The following is a 22,313-nucleotide window of genomic DNA, read 5'->3' as shown; positions in this document are numbered from 1 at the left end:
TGGCATAGAGGCAGGATGGAAAAGGAAGCCTATCCAGCTTGTTCGAACTGTTTTCTTCCCATTTCAGCATCTGCAGAACTATGTCTTGGCTACCCGCTGGAATTATGTAATATCAGTGCAATAACAAGTTTTCAGAAAACGTCTGACCCCTGAATGAACCTCTTGTAAAGTAAAATCCTGTTAACTCTTTAATGTGGTGCTTGTAACCTACGGTCATTTGTTTTGATGTGCAGCCAGTATGAACAGATTTTTACATTGCCTGTTTGGGCTGGGTGAATAGTAGATGGACTTTAGCTAGCCTTTCTGTTTAAACAGAGCCAGGGCCAGAAACACTGCATTTGGAAACTGAACGCTGTGGAAAAATTTGCTTATCTTGCCGAGACAGGATGTTTTCTTGGCTGTAGGATAGGTCTGTGTTCCAAGAGACCTAGTTTTTACCCTAGCTGTATCCTAAGCTCTGCAACTTACTCTGCTGTGTGATTGTTGGAAAGTCACTTTAGTTAATTGAGGTCTTCCCCCCCCTAATTGTGAATTGGTTTAATAAATACTGCTACCTATCTGTTTGGAGGGTCCATTCATCAGTTCCTATGAACAACTCTGGGACCTCATGTGGAAGGTGATAAATCCAGGGCTGCGGGCTGCTGTTAATGGGTAACATGAATCCTGTATTAATTTCACACCTTCTGCATGGCCTCTTCATACCCTTCCTCTCTATTTTGGGCCCTTGTTATGTACTTGGAAGGTCTGTGTTCCCAGCCTAGTGCTCAGCAAATCAGTGAGGTTTCACACAGGGGCTCACCTTGTGTTTCTTGCTTCATCTTTTCAGGCTGAAGCAGCTTAAAATGGGGTTTGTGTTGGGGGAGTTTGGTAGAAGACAATGAATTCATATTTGGAAACTCTGCTCTGCTAATCTGGGCTTCAGTTTCTGGTGACATAGAGTATGGTGAAGATGCAGATACTCAAAAGACTTGGATTCAGTTTCTGTTTGTGCCATGTTTTTTTTTTTTAATTGCCAAGGGCAAGACAGCTAGAGTGCCTTGCTGAGATGTCACTGCCCTTCAGCTGTCTGCTTGCATCCCTCTATGTGGAGTCAGTGGAATGGGACAGACACTGAAACCAGCAGAAGCTTATGTTCATATTTCCTGTTCAGCCATCTCTGCTAGAGCTGTAACATTTGGGAAAGGGCTGACAGCTTGGAGTGATACCCACATCTGCTAGCCTAGTAACAGCTGTTTCTTGTGGATGGCCAGAGCCCAGGCTTCCTCCCCATAAGAAGATGGGATGGAGTCCGGGGATGTACAGTACGTGTTACTGTGACAACAGCCAAGTGGAGACCACAGTCTCTGTTACAGAAAGTTTGGAAAGCCCCATTTACCCAGTTCCACTGACTGGCTGAGATATGCTTAAGTTGAATTCATCTGAGGCAATTCATTAAGCAGCATCCTTGCGCATACTGTCTCTGATAGGATTTGGAAGGTCATAGTGAAGGGGAAACAGTTAGTATCTCCACTGGAACTGGACTAATTTTTGAACAGTGAGTAGAGCTGCCTTTTGGGGAATTGGGGTGCATTTCAAACACTCCCCCTGCTGTCTGTGTCTCTGCGTGGTGGCTGCCCACCTCTAAATCACTGCATCTTTTTGCCTTCCTGCTAGGTACTGCCATAGTAACTGAACAGCATGCAGCCATGTGGACAGATGGACGCTACTTCCTGCAAGCTGCACATCAAATGGATAACAACTGGACACTCATGAAAATGGGTACGCAGGAGGCTGGGGTACTGCTCCACTGATAAACAGAGAACAACCACAGGATATTTGGTCACTTCGCACATATTACAGCTTGGACTGTAGGGATACGCCATCATGCAGGGGGTTAGGGACATCTTGGATACACTGCTGCTCCTGCTTTAGTGTCCTGTGACTCTTCTTGCCCATGGGTCTAGACATTCATTAATAGATGTATCTGGTTGGCTTGGACGTTTGGGTAGTGTGGGAACGCTTCAGTATGACTGCTTCTTTGAACCTCTTTTTTCTTTTTTTTTTTTTTTTTAATCCATGGAGGTCTGAAAGATACACCAACTCAGGAGGACTGGCTAGTGAGTGTCCTTCCAGAAGGCTCGAAGGTGGGAGTGGACCCTTTCATTATTCCGGCGGGTTGGTTTTACTTTGTTTTATAACTTTGGGTTGGGCAACTAGATTTTGCTTCCTTGCTTCTCTGGCTAAGCTGTTGTGCGATGGTATGTAGCTAACCATGTTTCAGCCCAGAAAAGGGGTGGTGGGTTAAACTGTTGCACAAAACAGGTTGGATTTCGGTTTTAGACATGTATCACGAGAGCGCCACAGCAATGCATTGACTCCAAAACACAAGGGATGAGAACTACTCTCCGGGCTTGCAAGGACCTTACCTGAAAAGCACAGTCCTGATCTACCTCCTTTTGTCTGTCCCGTGGCTTGTCACGGGCACTTCAGTACAAAGTTGCTGAATGCCTTGGCTAGCATGTGAGCAAGAACAGCCAGGCAAAACTCATGCTGCTACTCCTGCTTGGTGGTCTTGGCATCTCTGCAGCTTTCCCTGTAGGAAGCACATTCCTGGAGAGGTACCATTTATTTTACATGAATGAGTATCCAACTACTCATGCTTCAGAACATGGGGACCAATCCAAAGGTCACTGGAGGCAAGGGGAGACATTTGCTTGATTCAGCTGAGCTAAGGATCAATCCCGTGTGTGGAAGCCCATGTCATCTCTTGTCTAGCTTAGATCTAGCATGGTTCTGCACTGTGGTAGAGGACACCCATATGGCAACCTCTGGGGTGGCTTGTTCCAGTGACTTCTGTCTCCCAGCTGGAGCAGTTCTTCTTCAGCTCAATCATGAGGCTCCAGGGCTGCGAGGTTCTGTACCTGCTGCTGGCTGTAGCGGCTGCGTTTGTGGAACTGTAATTGCAATAGCTTTTGCTTTGTTTTTTTAACGAATGGGAAGAAGGAGAGACTGGAAGGAGAGGAGGAGACTCAGATTCTTGAATTTCCCCCCTGTGAACAGGGCCATTGTTGAACCAGTGTGTGTTCTTTAAAACTATCACTCTTGACTCTTTTCCCTTTGGCAGACCAGTGGAAGAGGATGTCCAAAGCCTTGAGAAGTGCTGGCCACGACCTTGTGCCTGTCAAAGAAAACCTGATCGATACAATCTGGACAGACTGTCCTCAGCGCCCCTGCAAGCCTCTCATCACACTTGACCTGAGTTACACAGGTGAGAAGCTTAAATCCAGGTACTGTTTCTACTGCCGTATCCCCCTTTGCTTTCCTCTTACAAAGTAGTGAGAAAAACACTACTGCAGCGCAATATGATCCATTATGAATAGGTCAAGAAGGTGATCGGACCTCAGCTAATGACCCCTTTGTCCTTGAAACTTCAAATAACCATTTGCTAGAGGCTAGAAAACTTCAAAATCCATGGATGTCTGGACGGCAGCTCGTTTGAGATAGTTCATATCAGTTATTAGAAAGGAGTGAGGAACACAAGCACAGTGTGTTTTGAGTACCTTCAAAATCCAGTGCGTTGGTCTGTGTCTACATCTTCGTCCCCAGTAAAGTTGGTGACTGTAGCTTTTCATACTGTGTTTTGCAGGGGTCAGTTGGAGAGACAAAATTGTAGCCCTCCGTTCAAAAATGGCTGAGAGGAAAGTCCTGTGGTTTGTGGTAACAGCCTTGGATGAAGTAGCATGTAAGTCTTTGCATCTCTTTTCTCAGTTCTTCCTACAAAATAAATGTCCTTCCTGCCTTGGAAAGGAAGAACCCTGCCAGGGTGAGAGGCACTTATGGCAGCCAAGGTGTTTGTTAGAGGTCAATTAACTTGTATGAAGTGCAGTGGCGATAACAGGTCACAAACAGCAAGCCTGTATTTCTATACAGTGCCTTACTACAAGAATGCAGCTCCTTAGTACATTTTTGGCCCAGGAAAAGCAGCTAATCACCACCTTTGAAAAATAGCCCAGGCAAAGGGAAAGGAAGGTTATATATAAAGCCTGAGGCAGTTTGAAGGGAAAAAAAAGACCTGTGAGATTTTCTGGCTGTAAAATATCCTGATGCTGCCTCACCCTATGGGAGGATGGAGACTGTTTTCTGCTGTGGAGGCTGGGCTATAAACAAAGCAATGCAACATTGTATACATAAGACAAGGGTGGGGTACATGGCATTTACAGTAATCTTCCTAATTGTCACGACTTTTTAAGTCAGTCTCTACCTCTCCAGTGTTTGGCAGATGCTTTGGCTAAAACAAGTAAGTCAGGGCTCAACATGTATTTCCAGATCATTTCAACCCAGGGTCCCACTAGAGAGTCCCCTCTGTGTTTGGGGCCCCAGGATGACTAGGTCTCCACACCCTGGCTCCCAGCCCAGTGTGCAGGAAGGGAGAATGGCCAGAAAGAGCAGTGGTTTCCCCGGGACTGTTGTTACTAGTGCTGTGTATCCTTTGTGCAGAAATCACCAGTGCGCAGACTGGTGCGGTGGGAACATAGCACTGGCAGGGTGTGAGTGCTGCTAATGCCCATGCCCCGTGTCTGGTCTGAAAACCTAGAAATGAAGGTGGTGTGTTCGTAGCCCCAGCACTGCCAGTGCAATGTCTCTGGCGCTGGGTGAAGCCAGCTTGCTGAGGTCTGTGGGCTCTCCTGGATCTGGGACACGGAGCAAAGAGCTTGTTTCATGAAAGAAGTACTTCTGAGAGTGGTGAATATGACTCCTCCCTGGGGAGGCCTGCGTGAGCATCGTATGTCTCACCTTTTCAGGCTCACCTCCAATTAAATTAATGATAAATCGGTGCTCTGAGGTGGTTTCAGATTAAATGTCTCCAGCAAAGCCAAGCTTAGTTATGAACCAAGGGTTTTAAGATGGACGAGAGGAGGTCATGAGCGAAGCTTATTGCCAGGTGCCTGATTGATTTCGTATCCTAAAGGGGGAAGGGGGAGAAGTTGTCTTTAATTTTATCTAATTCAATTCACTGTATTAAACTCCAGACAAGTTTCTGGGGACAGAAAGAGAGCCACAGAGGAGGCTGTTGCCTCCTTACTGCATTGGGAGTCGGCTGAGTGAGGAAGTTTGTACGCATGCAGTAAAGAGTTCTTTGTGGCTCTTTCCTGCTTTCAAGTGACCTAGTCCTTCCCTGAGGAGAATCAAACTCTATTTTTACTTTCGTGGCAGAATTTGCACAGTTCGATGAATACAGTGCTGGGTTGTGATTTAGGACATGTTGGTTCTTTTCCCAGCTGTCCTGCTGGCTGGCCTTATTGCCTTGAGTAACTCATTTCAGCTAATTGGATACCCTGGGGTTTTTATTTGACCCTAAAATCAGGAGGTTGGAGATGCTGAACATCTACTTCCCGTCTTGACTTTGCCTGGAGTTGTGTGGGATAAAATCTTTGTGAAAAAAACCCCTAAGGCTATGCAGTCTGAATCTGAGATGTTGGAGGCACCCAAATGAGAGGCCTTTTTGGAGTATTTTAGTCTTGCCTATTGTGTCTCCCTCTTCCCTCAAGTATCAAAAGGATTGTAATGAAATGATAACTTGTAACTTCGAAGTCTTCTAGCTGTTGAGAAGTGAGCTTTTATTGCATTGCACAGACCAGAAAGGGCAAACGCTACTTTTTTTTACATGTGCCCTTGTCTTTTTTGCCTGTACCTGCTTTATTCCAAGTTAGCCCTCCTTTAAAAGTTAAACCCCAGTTTCCTTGCCCGATGGGAGTGTTTAAACTGCAGTTCTGGTGCCATCTCCTGGCAAAAACTTAGGATTGCTGGAAAAGCAGCAGGACGTGGGACAGCTGGGTGGGAGTTGGACCCACGGCCTGCACCCGTGACGACTCATTGCTTGACTGTGTTTTTCTGAGATTATTTTTGGCTTTCTCTAATGTTGCAAAAGATGAACCAGGACTGTGATTCTTGGCGTTCTTATTTTCCAGGGCTTTTCAACCTCCGAGGCTCTGATGTTGAGTACAATCCCGTGTTTTTTGCATACGCCGTCATAGGAATGAACACAATCAGGTGCTTGTATTCCCCTCTTCTGTCCCCCAAGATGCATTTTTCTGTGGGAGAGCTGTTCTAGCAAAGAATTTGTCTTTTCAAAACGCCTGTGCTTGGGCGCTTTAATGTCCTTTCTGAGCACTTTTGTATTCAACGTTAATTACTCTCCTCCCCTGATCAGAGCTAGAGAGGCAGCTAAGAGCTCTGCTGCACTCCTCAGCACCTCGGCTGACTTGCTGGGTGACCTTGGGCATGATGGCTCACCCCTCTGTCTGTCACCCTGAGATAATGCAGAGGGCCCTCGGAGCCCTGGTTGAAATGTGGGTAAGAGCCAACACTGGCCTGGACATCGGAAAACTTTTCTCTAATGTCATTGATGTGTCACTTCAAAACTGCAGTGACTGCGTAGAAAAGTTTCAGGGCTGGCTTATGACAGAAGGCTTCTTTCCTGTGACTGCCCCATATAATGAGCCTCAGCAAGCACAAGTCTTTTAGAGGCATCTCCAAGCTGCTAGCTAGATGTACTAGCTAGCAGCCAGAACCTGGCTGGGTGAGTACAGGTTGTATGTGAAGGTTGAGCTGAACTTTCCAATTCAGTGAAAGTGAGAACAATATGGTACTTAGAACAACAGTGGCTTTTCCATTTCCAGATGTTGCCCTTAAAAATTAGAGAATGGCCATTACTTGCCTCTGTTACTCTCTCCTGCTTGAAGCGCAGTGATGGGATGCAGCCATTTTGAGTATGTCATACAAACAAAAATGCTATCAGCTCCTTTCCTCCCAGCAGGGTGGTACATCATAATTTCAAAGCAGGATTTAAGCTGTGTGAAAGCCAGTGGTTAAAACAATACAGGACAAAGTATAGTGCGTAATTAACAAACTCCTTTCTCCCTGAAATGCCACCAGAATGGTTTCTCCTTCCCTCCTTTACTCCAACCACTGTCAGATGTGGTCCCGCCTATCTGCTCTGTCCAATTTGTTTCTCAGGCTCTTCATCGATGGTGACCGGATGATGGACCCAGCTGTGAGGGAGCACTTAGAGCTCGACTCCACCCTGGAGCCTGAGTTTAAAATCCAGGTGATGCCATACGGATCTATCCTGTCAGAGCTGCAGGCTGTTGGTGCAGGCCTCTCACCCAAGGAGAAAGTATGGCTCAGTGACAAGGCCAGCTATGCTCTGACTGAGGCCATTCCCAAGGTTAGTGGCCCTTGCAAGGGAAAATACTTTTCTCCTCTCTGCTCAGCGTGGTCAGGAACAGTGTTAGTGAGGGCAGCTGGCCTCAGCTTCCCCTCTGCAAAGGATGATGCAGACTGGAGCTTGTGTGGAAGGGATCCAGCCATGCTGAGGTATTGAGGGGTTGTTAATCCTGGGGTTGCTCTCGCTGGAGCTGCCCTTCCAACTCACTAAGCCGATTTACCCAAAGAACTGTCAGCTTAAGATAAGACAAGTACAGTGAGAGAGGGGAGGGAGAGAGGGAGCAGGGTGAACTTGGGTCATTCTGCCCATGACTGGAGCATCAGCCTTATGTGGACCAGCAGTAAGAGCTGGAAACTTGCAGAAAATGAAGCAGGAAAGTTGAGCAGGACTTTCGGGAGGGGGAATTTGGCTTGATATGAGCGTCTGAAGATGGTTCCCCTTACTTATCTCAGTGGCTTGAGGATATCAGGCAATATGTGACGTCCTGTACTGAAGACAGGAGGGACAGGGTGACAGAGTTGTTGCAGCAGGGAACCTTGTGAGGGCATGGATAACCTGCAGGCACTGGTTGTCCATGCAGTGAGTGCATCTGCTGAGGGACAGTTGTAGCATCAAAATAATTTCTGTACAGCTGTACTTGCTATATCTTACCCTTGTACTTGAACTTGGCTGTCTGGGAGTCCTGCAGTCCACCTCATATTCCAGTAGTCATGAAAGGAGATAGGTGGGGAAGGACACAGCAGTGACTACGGCCAAATAAACTGATTTCCATGCATCTTGTGTACATCTCTTGTTTGCTAGAGATCACATTCTCTGGAATGCCATCCGGTTTACAGAGATAACTAGTACCTAGTGGATACCATGAGTAAATATGTCTGGGAGTCAGGGACCAGTGGGTATTTTCCAGATGTTGCCTTGGAAGACCAGACCCACTGAACAGAATCTGTGCTTGTGCCGGGTTACTAAACAGTCCAGGCTTCCTGCCCGAGAATTGTAGGGCTCAGATGAAGGGATCGCCGAAGGAAGAACTAAATAGTAAAAGGTGTTTGGCTGCAAGTCTGTATTCACCCACCACCAGGTTTCTGCCTTCAGCAGGCAGGCAGATACCTCCTGCCTGTTTTGTGTACTGCATGGTTGTGCTGCAGGTGTGCATATGATACAGCCATACCCGTGACAACAGAACTACCTCATGGGGCCTGAAAGCTTTTTCTGTATACAGGAATTTTAAGAGTGGCTTCAGCTTTGTGACTTCCAACAGACAAAATCCCAAGTGCAGGGTCTGTTTGTGTATCCCCAGGCTGCCACAGTTTGATACCAGCACAAGTCTTTGCTTAAACTCTCCAGCTCCCATGGCCAAAATAGCAGGAACCATGCATTATTTTTCTCCAGTGATGACATTCACTTATACACCTTAATAGCTTCATTGCACTTGGTGCATCAGGGCAGATGGTAAAACCAAACAGGTCTGGAAAGTTTTGTTGCTTTCAATGTATTCTTTTAATACGGGATGTGGCTCTCTGTGCCTTTGCACTGACTTGACGGAAATGTGCAGTTTGCCTTATGTGTTTTTTTTCTTTTTGTTTTAAAAAACAACAAGACATGTACATGAGCAAGATAGACAGTTTTTTGCCCCTGCTGAGGGTTAAATCTTCTGACACTGTCAATCCATTTCTAGGCAAATGGCCTCGTAATACAGAATACTGACATTTTGCCCACTCTCTTTCGTTCAGGGTAGCAGAAAGCATAGAGTCTATGGAGCATTCAGGATAAATTGTTGTTGCTCTTTTGACTTCAGAGTAGAATACCCCTTGCTGTAGTTGGAGTCAATGGACTAACCCCAGTTTGGGTAAGTTGCTGTAGATGATTTACGCAGAGCATCCATATGGAGAAGTACAGCAGGTCTGGCCTAGATTAAGGATTGTAATGCGTTGTAGTGACATTATTTACCCAGTTAGCACTGGAAGTTTTGGCTGATACTGAGTCATTACAGTGCTACGTGCCCTGTGTACGCAGTGGGAGAGTCCCTGCCTCAAGGAGCTCTGTGCAATAGAAAGCAGGAGAGGAAGGACTGAAAAGTCTTGATTAAAAACCACTTAGAGAGTCACTGAAAGAGCCAAAGGTTTTCCAGTTCCTCACGCTGGGTGTTTTTCTCCAGCTCTACACCACTTTACACCAGCTGAGCAACTGGCCTGGGGTGCTTTGAAGAACCCCAGCGCTGGAAGTCCAATTACTGTCTGTCTCCATCAAAGCCAAATATTGACACTGGCAAAAATCCAGTCCATTATTAAATGCAGATCTGCAAACCCTTTATAGGTTTGCCTACTGCTGCATGTAAATATGCTTTTCACAGAAAATTAAGAGAACCTACTAGTATCTGTAAAAGGCAAGCCAATCTAAGAATCTGACCATTGAGAAGTTTTGTCCTGACTCTAATAAAAAGACTTCCCTGACTTTCTTGTGGCTTCTTCAGTACTGAGTGGCTTTAGTTTCTGCATAATGTAGTGTAGTTATCTTGCTATTTTTAAGAATTTGTACTGTAAGCCTGTAGGATTTGTGTGAAATTGGTCTTTGCTGAGGGTCTGCCAGGCCTTTGCAATGACTTTGGTGTTTATTTGTATTCTGGTGCATTGAGAATAGGAAAACAGCATGTTGCTTGGGCTGTGCTTGTGTAGGTCCTCATCCCATCTCCTGATATATAATGGGTAGAGCAGAGAACTGTGGGGCAAAAGATTTCGTTTTTGTTCCTTCTTCTGATGCCAAGTGTGGGGAGGCTTGGACAAGTCACCTCAGTTGGTGAATTTCTGAAGATGTGCTCAGAACCAGCCAAGCATTTCTGCTAATCTGAGGACAGCTAATGTTTGGGGAAGAGCACAATGGTAAGGGATCAGTTACTAGTTCTTAATGCAGGGCCACCCTGTCCAGGCACAGGAAGTCTTTGTCTCAAACCGCTGATGTAAGCTCCTTTCAGAAGTGGAGAGCATGTAAAGCTCAGCTTTGCAAAGGCCTTTCATGTTTCTTGGGGTCTTGATGTGTTTGTCAGAGCTGCTGATCATTAGAAGTGGTGATGCTCAGTGCTGGAGGAGCCAGAGCCTTGAGGGGCCCGCCAGGTTCAACTCAAGTGCTCAGTACCTGGGCTGGGTACCCTTTGCTCCCTGCTACCTGAGGGTGACGGTCAGGTAACAAGTCAAGGTGACTTTTTAGGTCTGTTTGCACAGCCTAAGTTCCACCTTAATCCCTGGGATTGTTGTTTCTCATTGGCTGTCTCTGGGCCTTTAGTATACATTAGCAACAGGAAACCCATGGCTCAGACATTGGTATATACGGTATTTAGGATATCCAAATCTTCAGCCTGCTTCATGACAAGCTATTGACCCTTTAGTTCCTTGGATTTCCCTGTGGCTGTTCTTCCTTCAGTCAGGGACTGTTTCTCCTCTTTATTCCCCGGTGCACTTAGCTGACTACTGGCAACCAGTATCTCACAATGCTGAAGATTGAGAGAGACTGCCAAAGTACAAATTGTGGCCAGGCTGAGTTATTAAACCTGTAGGATTATGTAGTCTGACTAATCCACAAGTAATCCCTGTCCTTCTGCCACAGGCTTACCGATACCTCACCCCATATACCCCCATCTGCATTGCAAAAGCTGTGAAGAATGCGTCGGAAACAGAAGGCATGAGAAGAGCACATGTAAGTGAAGCCTTGAGAGCCTCCTTGCACATGGCAAGAGCTTTGCTTTATGTTTAGGGAAAGAAATTACGTTTTCCTTTCAGTTTTAGTGTTTTAGATTAAAAGGCAAATAAGAATTTGGATGACAGGATAAAAATGGTTTTCTGTCAGACATCTACTGCTGTTGAAGCAGTTTTTTTGCTTGTTTAGCATTCCCTTGGAGTGAAGAGCAACATCTGTAATAGTGTGAGGAACCAACCTTGCTCTGTTGGAAGACCGTGCAGACTTGAGAAGTGTTGTTTAGAGTATGGGCCCTCAAAGGGATGTTCTTTCCCCTTTGCTAGTTCTGTTGTCTTTCTCAGTGGAGTCTTCAAATTGTTATCACTTGAATAAACACAGCCTAAAGAACACAGAGAAATTCTTCGACGCATGGTGCAAAACACAGGCCAAGATGTTCAGAAGCAGCCAGTGTCCTCAAAGCACTCTGTTTTTGTGTCATCATCATGACACTCTGGAAATGAGGCTGATTTCCCAGGAGGCTTCATATTTTCAAGCAAAGAAGCTGCCTGTGAAACAGGTTCATGGTGGGGCTGAAGTTTTCCTGTGTTTATTTCCTGTTAATTTTCAAGCAGCAGTTTTCACAACAGGAGAAATGTGCCTGTTAAAGTAGGGCTGGTAATTCTGGACTTGTCCCATATTTTCTGCTTGCTTCTTGGGAACTGCTACTTTCTATTTCAATGCTTTTCTTTCCCTGTTAGTTAAGGGGAAGTAAAAATACTTGTACTGAGCAGAGACACTTTGTCACCTGCCACCTGAGGACAAAATTGTGCCTTGCTCTTGTACACTTGTCTCCTGCTTCTTGCCCCTGCATGCTGCAAGCATGCAGAAAAAAGGAAGAAAAATGGGGGTCATCAGGCAAGAGAGAAGCCAGAAGCTGTGTGACAGAGACTGTGTGGCGCCTGTGTGCCCGAAAGGCATGTTCCCCTGTTGCATCACCAGATGTGTCATGTGGTTACCTTCCATGATCTGAAATGCAAGATCTTGTGTGTTGAAGCAAAAGAGACTTGAAAGTCATATGTGGGGTAAAGCCAGCGTTTGCCGAGTACTTGGTAATTCTTCACAGTAAGATACTTCCCAGCAGTAAACCTTTATTAACGTTTGTTTAATTGTCCAGATGCATTTCCAGTGCTTGTATTAATTACAGAACGCAGAAGCTGGAAAGACCTCTTAGATCATATCTTAGTTTGTGTTTCTGAAACTTGCAGGTCAAATTCGTTTGCATCAAAACCTGTTTATACTGAGGCTTGATAAATAATTTTTCTTCTCAATTCCCTTTTCTTGTGCCTATTTTAACATAGATTAAAGATGCTGTTGCCCTGTGTGAGCTCTTTAACTGGCTGGAGAAAGAGGTAGTGTATTAATTTTTTTTAACTTGGAGATTTTATTGCTATGTAAAATTCTTCATTAGCATAAACTTTTTGATAGTCTTTATAGTGCATTTGCTAAAAGTGGGGAAACAGTTGGGGTTTTATCTGTTTTTTGGGGGGGATTTCAGTCATGCTTTCATCCAAGGCTGAATGAATTTTTTTTAAAACATACTCCCATTCATTTTATACAGACCAAAGTCAGAGCATGTGAGAAATTACCTGAACAGGCTTAATAAAGTGTTAATACTGTCTTGTGCTGTTTTGCTAGTGTGAATCATGAAATAATATCCAGTTTGGTGCAACACTTGGGAATTATTCTCATGATAATCAGTGTTGTCTGGCAGTATGGACATATTTAGCTTTTATGAATGGAGAGGTGCAGTCATGCCCATGTGCAGTGAAAATGGGATAAAGGCAAATTACTTGTGTTTTCTCTGGGTTAGAAGTACACAGTGAAGGTGCAGAGTGCCAGGTGTTACACGGCAACTTACTAAGCTGTGCTCCCTCTGTGCTACTGCATGTCTGAGTCCACTGACTTTTCCTATGGAGATGGCTTGATGACTTCCAGAAGGTGCCTTTTTACATGTCTGAGTACCTCAAGAAGTCTGCTTCAGGGGTTATGAAACCTAGCTCTTGCTCCACTTTGCCTGTTGTCCAGTCCTGGGAAAGTTGTGTCACAGGTTTTAATTTATCAAATGCCTAAAGCAAAATTTAATGTCCTTTGTTTTTCCTGCAACTGCTTCCATTTCTGATTTAAAAGCATAAAAATTCTGCTAATACCATGGGCTGTTGGAGAGAACTGTTTAAGCTTAGTGTAACCTGTCTGAAGAGATGTTGCCTTGTGAGATGTTACCACTGTACATATCTCAGTGAAGTTAATACCATGCTAACTGCTCCCTGGTCACAGTTCAGCAATCCTGCTGTGACCGTCTCCACTTCCTGCTTCTCACATGCCCTGCACAATACTGCTAGGTTTATGTTTGTCATTACTGAGGAATGAGGACAGAAAACCTGGAAAGAGGCCACCTCAAGACTGGGTTTCATAACGCACAGGCGAGGCCCAGTGCTTAAGCATATAGCATTTTCTTTGCTTTTTGGTGTACTAATTCAACCTACATCTTTGTCCACTAGGTTCCAAAGGGAACAGTAACAGAAATAATTGCTGCAGACAAAGCAGAGGAGTTTCGCAGGTAAAAAGTAAATCCCCTGTGAGGATGTTTTCTGGGTGGCATTTTTATCCTTTGTTTTTATTTTATTCTTTAGAAATCCAGCTCTCTCGCAGATATATTTTATCTGAGGACAAACCGTTACTCCAGGATTTCTTTGAACACTTGAAAGAATTGGGGAAGAATTGGGTCTCTTGGGAGATACAAGTCCCAGCCCACTGGATCCTATCCACTTTCCTTTTGAGATAGCAATGAGGAGTGCCGCAGGTTAGGACACCTAAATACGAGACAGTTCCTTTCTTACCACAGAGGAGTTCATCTAAGAGTTAGATTTCCTCCTCTTCTGATGGCGAATGAGCACCATTTGTATTGAGGGATACTCCCATGTGTGCATCAATAGCACCTCTAAAAATGCCTTTGAGTAAATAAGTAACAAAGAAGAAATTGTTCAGGGCATCTCTTCCCTGGGTGGTCTGGGTGGTGAATTTTCTGCTTGTAAGGAAAGGGTAGAGATGGAAAGCAGGTTTCCACATGGTTGGGAGGATAGGGGATGGATCTGGCAATTCTGCTACCCGAATGTGCTTGCCCAGATAGCTTTCAAGGCTAAGGGGAAGGCTGAAGTGATGTGAAAGTGAGGATGGGGCGCTCCAGGTGCCCCAGGTGCCTGGTGTGCTCCTCTCGCTTGTGCTGTAGTGATCACAATCTTTTCTTTCAGCCAACAGAAAGACTTTGTTGAATTGAGTTTTGCTACCATATCAAGCACAGGTCCAAATGGAGCCATCATTCACTACAAGTAAGAGAAACAAAGCTTCTCCTTTCATCCTTCAGCAAATATAGTTGGAATGAGCTGTCTAGCTTCTTTGTGGAGTCACAACAGAGTACTCCAGGGAGATGTAGTCACTGTTGATTGCCATCTTGCTTTATTCCACGAGAGCTTCCATACTTACTAAAGATCTCTCCCTGCTGGCAGCATGCATGTATTACGATGCTGATCTGCTCAGGGGCCATAGAAAAGGGCTATTTTGGGGGCAGAAATCTGGGAAGGACGAGTATGAAGTGCAAATTGTTTAGAAATATGTCCAGGAACAAATGTTGAGGGTTTTGCTGGAAGCAACAAAGCTATTCTCTGTACTGTACTGCTATTTACTGTAGACAAATACACTCCTCGGTATGATCCCTGGCTCAGCATGTGTAGGATTTCCATCCCTGCCGCAAGAAATCAGAGCCGACACATCCAAGCTTGCACTTAATGTGGTTTCTGGACTGCAGATGTGGGCTGGAGACCTTAAAACTGTGGAACAAAAAACTTTGTGTTTAACTGAACAGGCCAGTTCCCGAGACCAACAGAACGCTGTCTGTGAACGAGATCTACCTCCTGGACTCAGGAGCACAGTACAGGTGAGTGGGATGAATGGTGCTGAACCGCTGTGTTTTCTACTCCCAGTGACCACCTGCAGGGTCAGCTCACAGTTGCTGTGGCAAGCATGCCAACGTGTAGTTTTGAGCATGGTGCCATTTCACAGAGAGCCTGCTCATTGTATACCCTCTGGAGGGAGTTTGTGGGATTCTGTATATAGCCAAGTGCATCAGTCAGTGGGTGACTGATCTGTGACAAGAGGCCCTGAGCTAGGCTCAGGACAGCAGACTAGGGCTGCTGACAAGCCTTGTCTGGGATAGGGGACGAGATCTGAAAGTACAGTTCCCGTCTGAGTCCCATTACCAGTGTGATGGTAGCTGTGCTCTTGTGATGGTAGCTGTGCTCTAGCTGGTGGTGCATATTTCTGTCCGTTGCAGCCCTACTCACCTGGCACATTGGTGTTAGAGCTGCAGGGAACAGGGAGCAGGCCTGACTGCCCTGGTTTAGCCTTGGGCTGCCTACACAGCAGCCTGCACAGCTCAGTGAGGCACCTGCCCTGCCAGGATTTGACTGATGTTGAGGTCACAACAAGGTGGGGCAAAGGAGCACTGCCCTGTGGTGTTCTCTGCCTTTCCAGAGAGAGACTCAGAGGCAGGGTTTCTCATCCCAGTGGCCACTTGGGTCTCAGGTGTGTTTATGGGAAGGCGTCCTGTCTGTTGACTCACTGCTGTTTTGACAGTGCCATTCAGTGGCCTCAATCTCTGCAGCTGTTTACTGTGGAACTCTGACTCCATGGAAAATGAAAGAAGTGATGTTTTTAAACAGTGTAAATAGATGAGAAGTGGCTTGTTCAGAAAGATGCAGGACAGGCCTGGCTGCTCCTCTGAGCTGAGCTTAGTCTTTAGAGCTCTGCCTTTTTGTTATGTCAGTCAGGAAGAGCTTTGAAAAAGAACAAGGCAGACATCCTTTGATAAGATTTTTACAAGGAGATCTCTTTTTCCCTCCGCTCTGATGGCCTAATTAATGATTTTCTTACTGCCACTGTGAAAAGCAGCCCTTTGAATACAATATAAGCTGGACATCAATGGCACTTACCACAACATTGTGACAGGGATGCTCTGCTTGTCCCTGCTGAGAAGTTAAACCATGAGTTCTTTTTGACCATGGCCTGTGTGTGCTGGGGAAAAGTGTAGGCACAGGACTGAGTGTTTCAAAGGGAACTCATTATTTCAAGAGCCTCTGTGTTTTTGACAGCAGGCTCAAAATGATATTTGTAGAAGGAACTTGGAGCCAGTTTCTGACGTCTCAGACTAACCCCTATCCAAATGCTGGATAACTTCTAGAAAACTTAGCACAAGACATCCTGAGGATGAAAGGGACACTATACCCCCTTACACTTCCCTTTCCTGAGCTGGTAGCTGTCATTTGTGCATAAGTATGTATTTTTAAGCTGCTAATGAATCATCTTCCATACAAATAGACTGAATTTGGCCTTCTCTGTTCTGTTCTCAGTGGGCAGGTACCACTTGCTAAACCTCAAATTAGCATCATTTTTATGAGCAGTTTAGATTCTAATTTGTGAAGAGCTTTGGGATGCTTATGGATGAAAGATAACGTTTTGAATTGTAAATCATTATTGCTACATCTGGGACATAGGTTCAGGAATTTCATGATGTAACAGTTCCTAATCTCAAAGTCTTGTGTAGCACAGAGCAGATGACTTTACCCAATTATGAGTTTGATTGGTTTGCTGCAGTGTGACTGGGTTTTCTGTGCATTCTCACTTTGATCTTTCTTTTTCCCCCATCCCTTTGCTTCCTGCATCTTTGTTTGCCTCTGAAGAGATGGTACAACAGATGTGACCAGGACAATGCATTTTGGCACACCATCAGCCTATGAAAAGGTAAGTTGGCATCTCAGTGTGATTTGTGATCTGAACCTTATTATTAGAGATACTTAAACAAATTAGTAATGTGCCTTATTGCTATATAGTCAAAGTGCTCTATCAAGTATCATTTATTTAATAATATGTGACAGCATTTTGATAAAGACTGAAAAGGAGGCTGTCAGATTTCAGACTTCCAAAATATAAACTAAGGGATTTAGAGAATGACACCTTTCAGTCTTAAAATGCACACCTCTCATCTGCAAAGTGACATGTCTCCTCTGAGAAATAATAAAATCAGTGGGCTGAGGATAAACATTACTGGCTTGTCCAGCATGGGAGTTAGGGGGGTTTAATTTAGTACAAAGCTCAGTGTCTAATGTGAGGCTACAGTAGGGGTTTGTGTCTAGTGTACCATGTCAAAAACCAGTTTCAGGCTTATCTGAGAAGGTCCGTGTTGGAAATTCAGCAATGTAATTTTGTTTATTTTAAATTGCTTCTTTAATTAAAACTAATTTAGTCATTATAATTCACTCAGTGATGAAGATATGCTGTAGGGTATGCTCAGGAAGTAAAACTACAGCCACAAAGAAAATCAGTCATGTAGGTCAGGTGAATCCTGCTGCTAAACCTGCAGTCTTAGTTTGTGACACACTCCATAATTAGCAGAGAAAGATCTTCAGAGTAATTTAAACTGTTTCTGCTCATGGTTTGCTTTGGCATTGCCAGCTGTAGGAGAACATGAGCAAGTCTTTCCAGATCCTCCACAATTTGCCACAAGATGCAGTCTTTCTTTCCATTCCTGGGGAAGACAAAGTTTTGCCTCTCCCTGTTTACTTAATGGCACACATTTCTTTGACAGGAGTGCTTCACGTATGTCCTGAAGGGACATATAGCTGTGAGTGCAGCCATCTTCCCAAATGGAACCAAAGGTAGGTTGGTGAGTTGGAGTGTTTTGACCACAGCAGTGACCTCTGAAGAACCATTAAGTGGTCTGAGCAACGTTATGGTTGACAGGTCCACATGCGTTAGGGAGATGTTGTTGTAACTGTCTGTGTCTGTTTCCATCGCAACATTTTGATTCTGGATTACTGATGCCTTCTCTCTTGGCATCAACCAGTGAAAATTCTGAGGCTGAAAATTCTGAGGGGGAAGGTCTGAAGGGTGTTCAGAGTGCTCTGGTTCTAGGGTGGTAGTGACTTTCATCAGTCTGTAACTCTCACAGTTAGCACTTGAACACATCTGTGGCCTTTCTGTGCTTGGAGGTTGTCTTTTTGCATTAATCATGGCCCTGTCAAAGCGAGAGGTCACTTTCCAGCTTCAAAAGGACTGGCTAATTCTCTTCCAGTTAATGTGGAATCTCTTTTATCAGTGAGCAGTGTGGGAAAATAACACACAGAGCAGCTGTTTTGATTTTGTGCAGGAGAAGCTGTGACATACGTTCACCCCTCCTGAATTTGTGGCAGAGCTATTTTCTCCCTGATCAGACACCTTACACAAAGATGCCTCTCTTTGTCCAGTTTGCATTCTTGGGTAGGTGAGGAAAAAGCAGCTGCGTAGTGGTACGAGAAACCCCAACTGAAATTGAAGGGTGTCTGAACTCAGACATATGGGCTTGGTGTTCACATGCAGACAACAGAAATTCTCTGCATTCTGGTTGAAACAGTCTGAAACGACTGGCCATCCTGGCAAGAAGTCTGGCTGATTAGTTCACCAAATACAATTCGCAGGTCTTCTACTTTGAGTTCACTTAGTTCACTCACCTCACTCAAGTGCCTTTAAGAAAGGTACTGATTCTCTGTGGGACGTTTAACCACTAGATTCTTTTCTGAAAACCACAGTGGAGCAAGCAGCAGTGCAATGTTTCTGTTACAGACCATCTTCTGAAGAGCTGTGTAGCAGGAGAGAGAGAGGGGGGCTCTTTAGTTGAGAAAGGGCTTGAATGTGAGACTTGCCAAATCTGCCCTGTAACAATCCAATGACAAGCTTTCTTTGGTTGTTGGTGGGGGTTTTTTGAGGGGTGGTGGTGGTTTTGTTTGCTTGGGGGTTTTTTGCATGTTTTCCAGGTTTGAGCCTTCAGTGTGATTATCAGCATCTCTGAGGGAGCCTGACTTGATTAGATTCTCTCTCCATGTCTGTCTCTTTCCCTTGGCCTGCAGGTCACCTTCTAGATTCCTTTGCCCGCTCTGCCTTGTGGGACTGCGGTTTGGATTACCTGCACGGGACAGGACATGGAGTTGGTTCTTTCCTAAATGTGCATGAAGGTCCTTGTGGCATTAGCTACAAAACCTTTGCAGACGAGCCCTTGGAGGCTGGCATGATCGTCTCTGATGGTATTTAGCATTGGTGATTCTCTGTGGTTACTGGGGGAGGCACCAAGCTCTTTCAGATGCAGAGGGAATAAATCTGACAATGGTGTAAAGGAAAGGTGGGATCATAAGCTCTGGTCCTGTCTCCGCAGTTTGTTATTTTAATGGTCATTTAACCTCTCTAGGCAGAGACCCTCATTTTAGCTCTTTGACCTTCCATAAAGCATCTTTGCAGTCAGGTGCTGCAGGCCTGCATCCTGCTCTCTACAGTGTAAACCTCAGCAGAGGTGTGCTGCTGACCAGCACAGCTCTGGCGTGCTGCCTGCCATTCTGCAGTGGAAGAGCTGGCTATAGTACAAGGTAGACATCAAGCTTTCAGGAGCTAATCTTGTCTTTGCTATGGGTTGAGGCAGCTGTTAAATCGTTACAGGCCTTATTCTTCCAGTAGTAAATTAACAGCCTGCTGGGGTTTGCTGAGAGACTTGCATTCCTTCAGGGCTGCAAAGTCCTCTCAGGGAGTCAGGGGAGCACTCTCTAAAATAAGTGTTTTGGGGAAGGGGTTACCCACCTGCCTTTCATAAAGACATTAATATTTTCAGAGTTTCTCGTATTTGGAACGCATGTACTCTGTGCTCTCTCTTGACTTGCAAGGAGACTCTCTGAGCTCGAGGGCTGTCTGTCTTGTTTCTCCTCTCTGAGACTTTTGCTGTCACCTTGCTCGGGGCTTCTGTGCAGATTAAGTAGAGTCAGAAATTTGTTTGCCTCTGTGGATGCCTGATGTCAAGATTGCTTAGTGACTTCAGTGGACTAAAGCCATGGAGGGGAAGTTTGGCCACAGGGAGTAAGTATTTGCACAGTGCAGCTATGTGGCTTAGTTAATTACTGTCTGTTTCTGCAGAGCCTGGGTATTATGAAGATGGGTCCTTTGGGATCCGAATAGAAAATGTCGTCCTCGTGGTCCCTGCCGAAACCAAGGTGAATGATCTGCTTGAGATGCACCTTTCTGCATGACTCACTGGTTGTAAAACTTAAAGTACTGGAACTTGAGGTGGGACCATGCTGCAGACAGTTTAATTCCTACTAAGACTCCTGGTCTCCAAAACCCTGCTTTGGTGAAGACTGATTCTAAGTCTGCCTTGCTAATGGGGACACAGAAGACAGTTCTGTTTCTGCAGAGTTTCCATAGATTGAAGTGTGTATGTAAGAGTTGTTTTAAAATGGTTTCTGTCTGGATGTCAAAGACCAGAAGAATCTTTATTCAGCCCTTTGGAGTCATTGCTGTAGAGCTGGTTGATCTTCTGAAGTTGGGATTTTCTTCTCTGATAGAAAGTCCTCAGTGGCAGTAGAAACAAAACTACAGACAGATTTTGACATTATAGTTGCCAGTCTGGCTGGGTTATGCTTTTGGAAATGCCAAACTGAAAATGACCATATAGTCGTCAAGCTGAGTCCTGTACAATTGTGACCTGGGACATGGCCTTTAAAAAGTGACCATTGAAAGAAATAACTAAGGTTTATCTTGAGATTCTTTGCCTGAGCTATAAGAAAAATGTTATTGTAAGTTGCTACCCTTTCATCTGAATGCTGCATGGGTTGTTCTGTAGTGATGACATGAACCCAGGAGTAAGTGTGATCTGGCTAGAGCTGTTTCTAAAAATTTACAACCCCATTTGTCTTTCTGCTGCAGTACAATTTCAAAAACAGAGGGAGCCTGACTTTTGAACCCTTAACCCTGGTTCCAATCCAGACAAAAATGATTGATGTTAATTTGCTGACACAAAAAGAGGTAAGTGAAACAGTAAGTTTGCATTGCCTTCTTTGCACTGGAACCAGCTTGTTCTGTTCTGTTTACAAGAACCACTGGCCTCTGTTCCATTTCATAGATCCAGAGAGCAATCCTGAGCAATCTGACTTAATTTTAAACTTGATCCAGCTTTGAGTGGGAGGGTGGACTAGACGAGCTCTCCGGAGGTCCTTCCAGTCTAAATTATTCTATGATGAAGGCAGCGAGGACGCCTCTGATGATGTTGTTTTGGTAGTTCCCTTGATGTGATATGTGCCGCTATCATCTCTTCTTTTTTCCTACTCCTCCCCTAACTTGCTTCTGTCAGACTATCGTGCTGTCTCCCCAGACTTATACTGATGACTGTCCCATGTTGTTGTCTGTATCTACTCGTGAGCAATTCCGTTCAGCCACACCACATTCTGCAGTACATACGGACTCTGAGCAGACATCAGTGATACCTGCTCAGCAGCATTTATTTCCTGAATAGCTTCATAGTCTAAACTTTCTGCTTAGGCTTCCCACTACCTTCACCGTGATGTGTTTCATCCTGTTTTTCTACCATACTCTTTAAATTGCCTCAATCCATTCTCCTTTTCTGAATTATAATCCTATTTGCATTTCCTTTTTCTAAGAGGACTGTGAAGAGTACCAAGATCTGCCGTAAGGTTACCTGTTCAGATCAATAGGGCAACTTGTGTCTCAGGACTGCATTGCTCAGTTACAGATTTGCAAAGCTATTTACTAGACTGTGCCAAGGTAGCTATTCTGACTTGTTAGAGGCAGTGATTTGCAGAGACTTTAAATACTTGACAGCTGAACTGAACCTGGCTCCTCTGAAAACCTGGGATAAATTGCTTCTTCCTACCCTCATCAAATTTACAAGTCACTTCCATATATTAGAGGTCTGTCTCTTTGGGACAGGATCCCATCCTAGCCCAACAGCTCAGTCCCTACAAGGCCTACAAATGTCTTTGGCTGTACACAACTTGTAAGGGCACTAACTCTTCCGTGTTTTTACTGAATGTCACACCCCCTCCCTTTTCTAGTGTAACTGGGTGAACGACTACCATCAGAAGTGCAGGGAAGTAATTGGAGCAGAACTGGAGAGGCAAGGCCGGCATGAAGCTCTTCGGTGGCTCATCCAGGAGACGGAGCCTCTCATCAGAGTTCAGTAGCACCACAGTTGTCTGTGGTGTGTAGAACATCAGGACCGGTTGGTGTCACAATAATCTACATCGTCTTGGCCCTTGACACCACTGGGAGAACATTCTTCAATAAACCTTTGGAAATCAGGAGGGGATTTCATGTAGTGTTTCTCTCCCCACAACATGTGCGGGTAACGTGGGGGTAACGAGGGTTACTGTCTGAACAAATTTTTTTTTTTTGGGGAAGGGGTTGAGAATAGAAAGCAAACAAAATAAATAAGCATGTTGCCTTTGAAACAGGGGTCTTACTGAAATAACGGTTCTAAGAGGCAATACTGGAAAATTTTATACTGTCTGGTTTTTCA

General features: G+C 44.9%; 1 protein-coding gene across 7 annotated transcripts in view; it reads left to right on the top strand.

Moving 5' to 3' along the window:
* The window catches only part of XPNPEP1 (X-prolyl aminopeptidase 1), a 32,215-nt gene extending 10,119 nt beyond the window's left edge, over positions 1-22,096 (top strand). For 6 of the 7 annotated variants that reach the window (XM_072871078.1, XM_072871073.1, XM_072871075.1 and 3 more), the window contains 17 exons: positions 1,658-1,758; positions 2,062-2,154; positions 3,104-3,247; positions 3,626-3,721; positions 5,949-6,030; positions 6,997-7,207; positions 10,805-10,894; positions 12,232-12,282; positions 13,432-13,490; positions 14,182-14,259; positions 14,793-14,864; positions 16,666-16,726; positions 17,571-17,640; positions 18,868-19,041; positions 19,916-19,992; positions 20,705-20,803; positions 21,850-22,096. In XM_072871078.1, coding sequence (XP_072727179.1) covers positions 1,658-1,758; positions 2,062-2,154; positions 3,104-3,247; positions 3,626-3,721; positions 5,949-6,030; positions 6,997-7,207; positions 10,805-10,894; positions 12,232-12,282; positions 13,432-13,490; positions 14,182-14,259; positions 14,793-14,864; positions 16,666-16,726; positions 17,571-17,640; positions 18,868-19,041; positions 19,916-19,992; positions 20,705-20,803; positions 21,850-21,978 — 1,687 coding nt within the window. In that variant the 3' untranslated portion in view covers positions 21,979-22,096. Of the gene's footprint in view, positions 1-1,653; positions 1,759-2,061; positions 2,155-3,103; positions 3,248-3,625; positions 3,722-5,948; positions 6,031-6,996; positions 7,208-10,804; positions 10,895-12,231; positions 12,283-13,431; positions 13,491-14,181; positions 14,260-14,792; positions 14,865-16,665; positions 16,727-17,570; positions 17,641-18,867; positions 19,042-19,915; positions 19,993-20,704; positions 20,804-21,849 lie in introns of all 7 variants that reach the window. The other variant, XM_072871079.1, reaches the window with a different exon arrangement.
* The last annotated feature ends 217 nt before the right edge of the window (positions 22,097-22,313 follow it).

Source organism: Ciconia boyciana, chromosome 8, assembly GCF_034638445.1.
Source record: "Ciconia boyciana chromosome 8, ASM3463844v1, whole genome shotgun sequence".
Classification (NCBI taxonomy): Eukaryota; Metazoa; Chordata; class Aves; order Ciconiiformes; family Ciconiidae; genus Ciconia; species Ciconia boyciana.
This window is presented reverse-complemented; position numbering and strand designations above follow the sequence as displayed.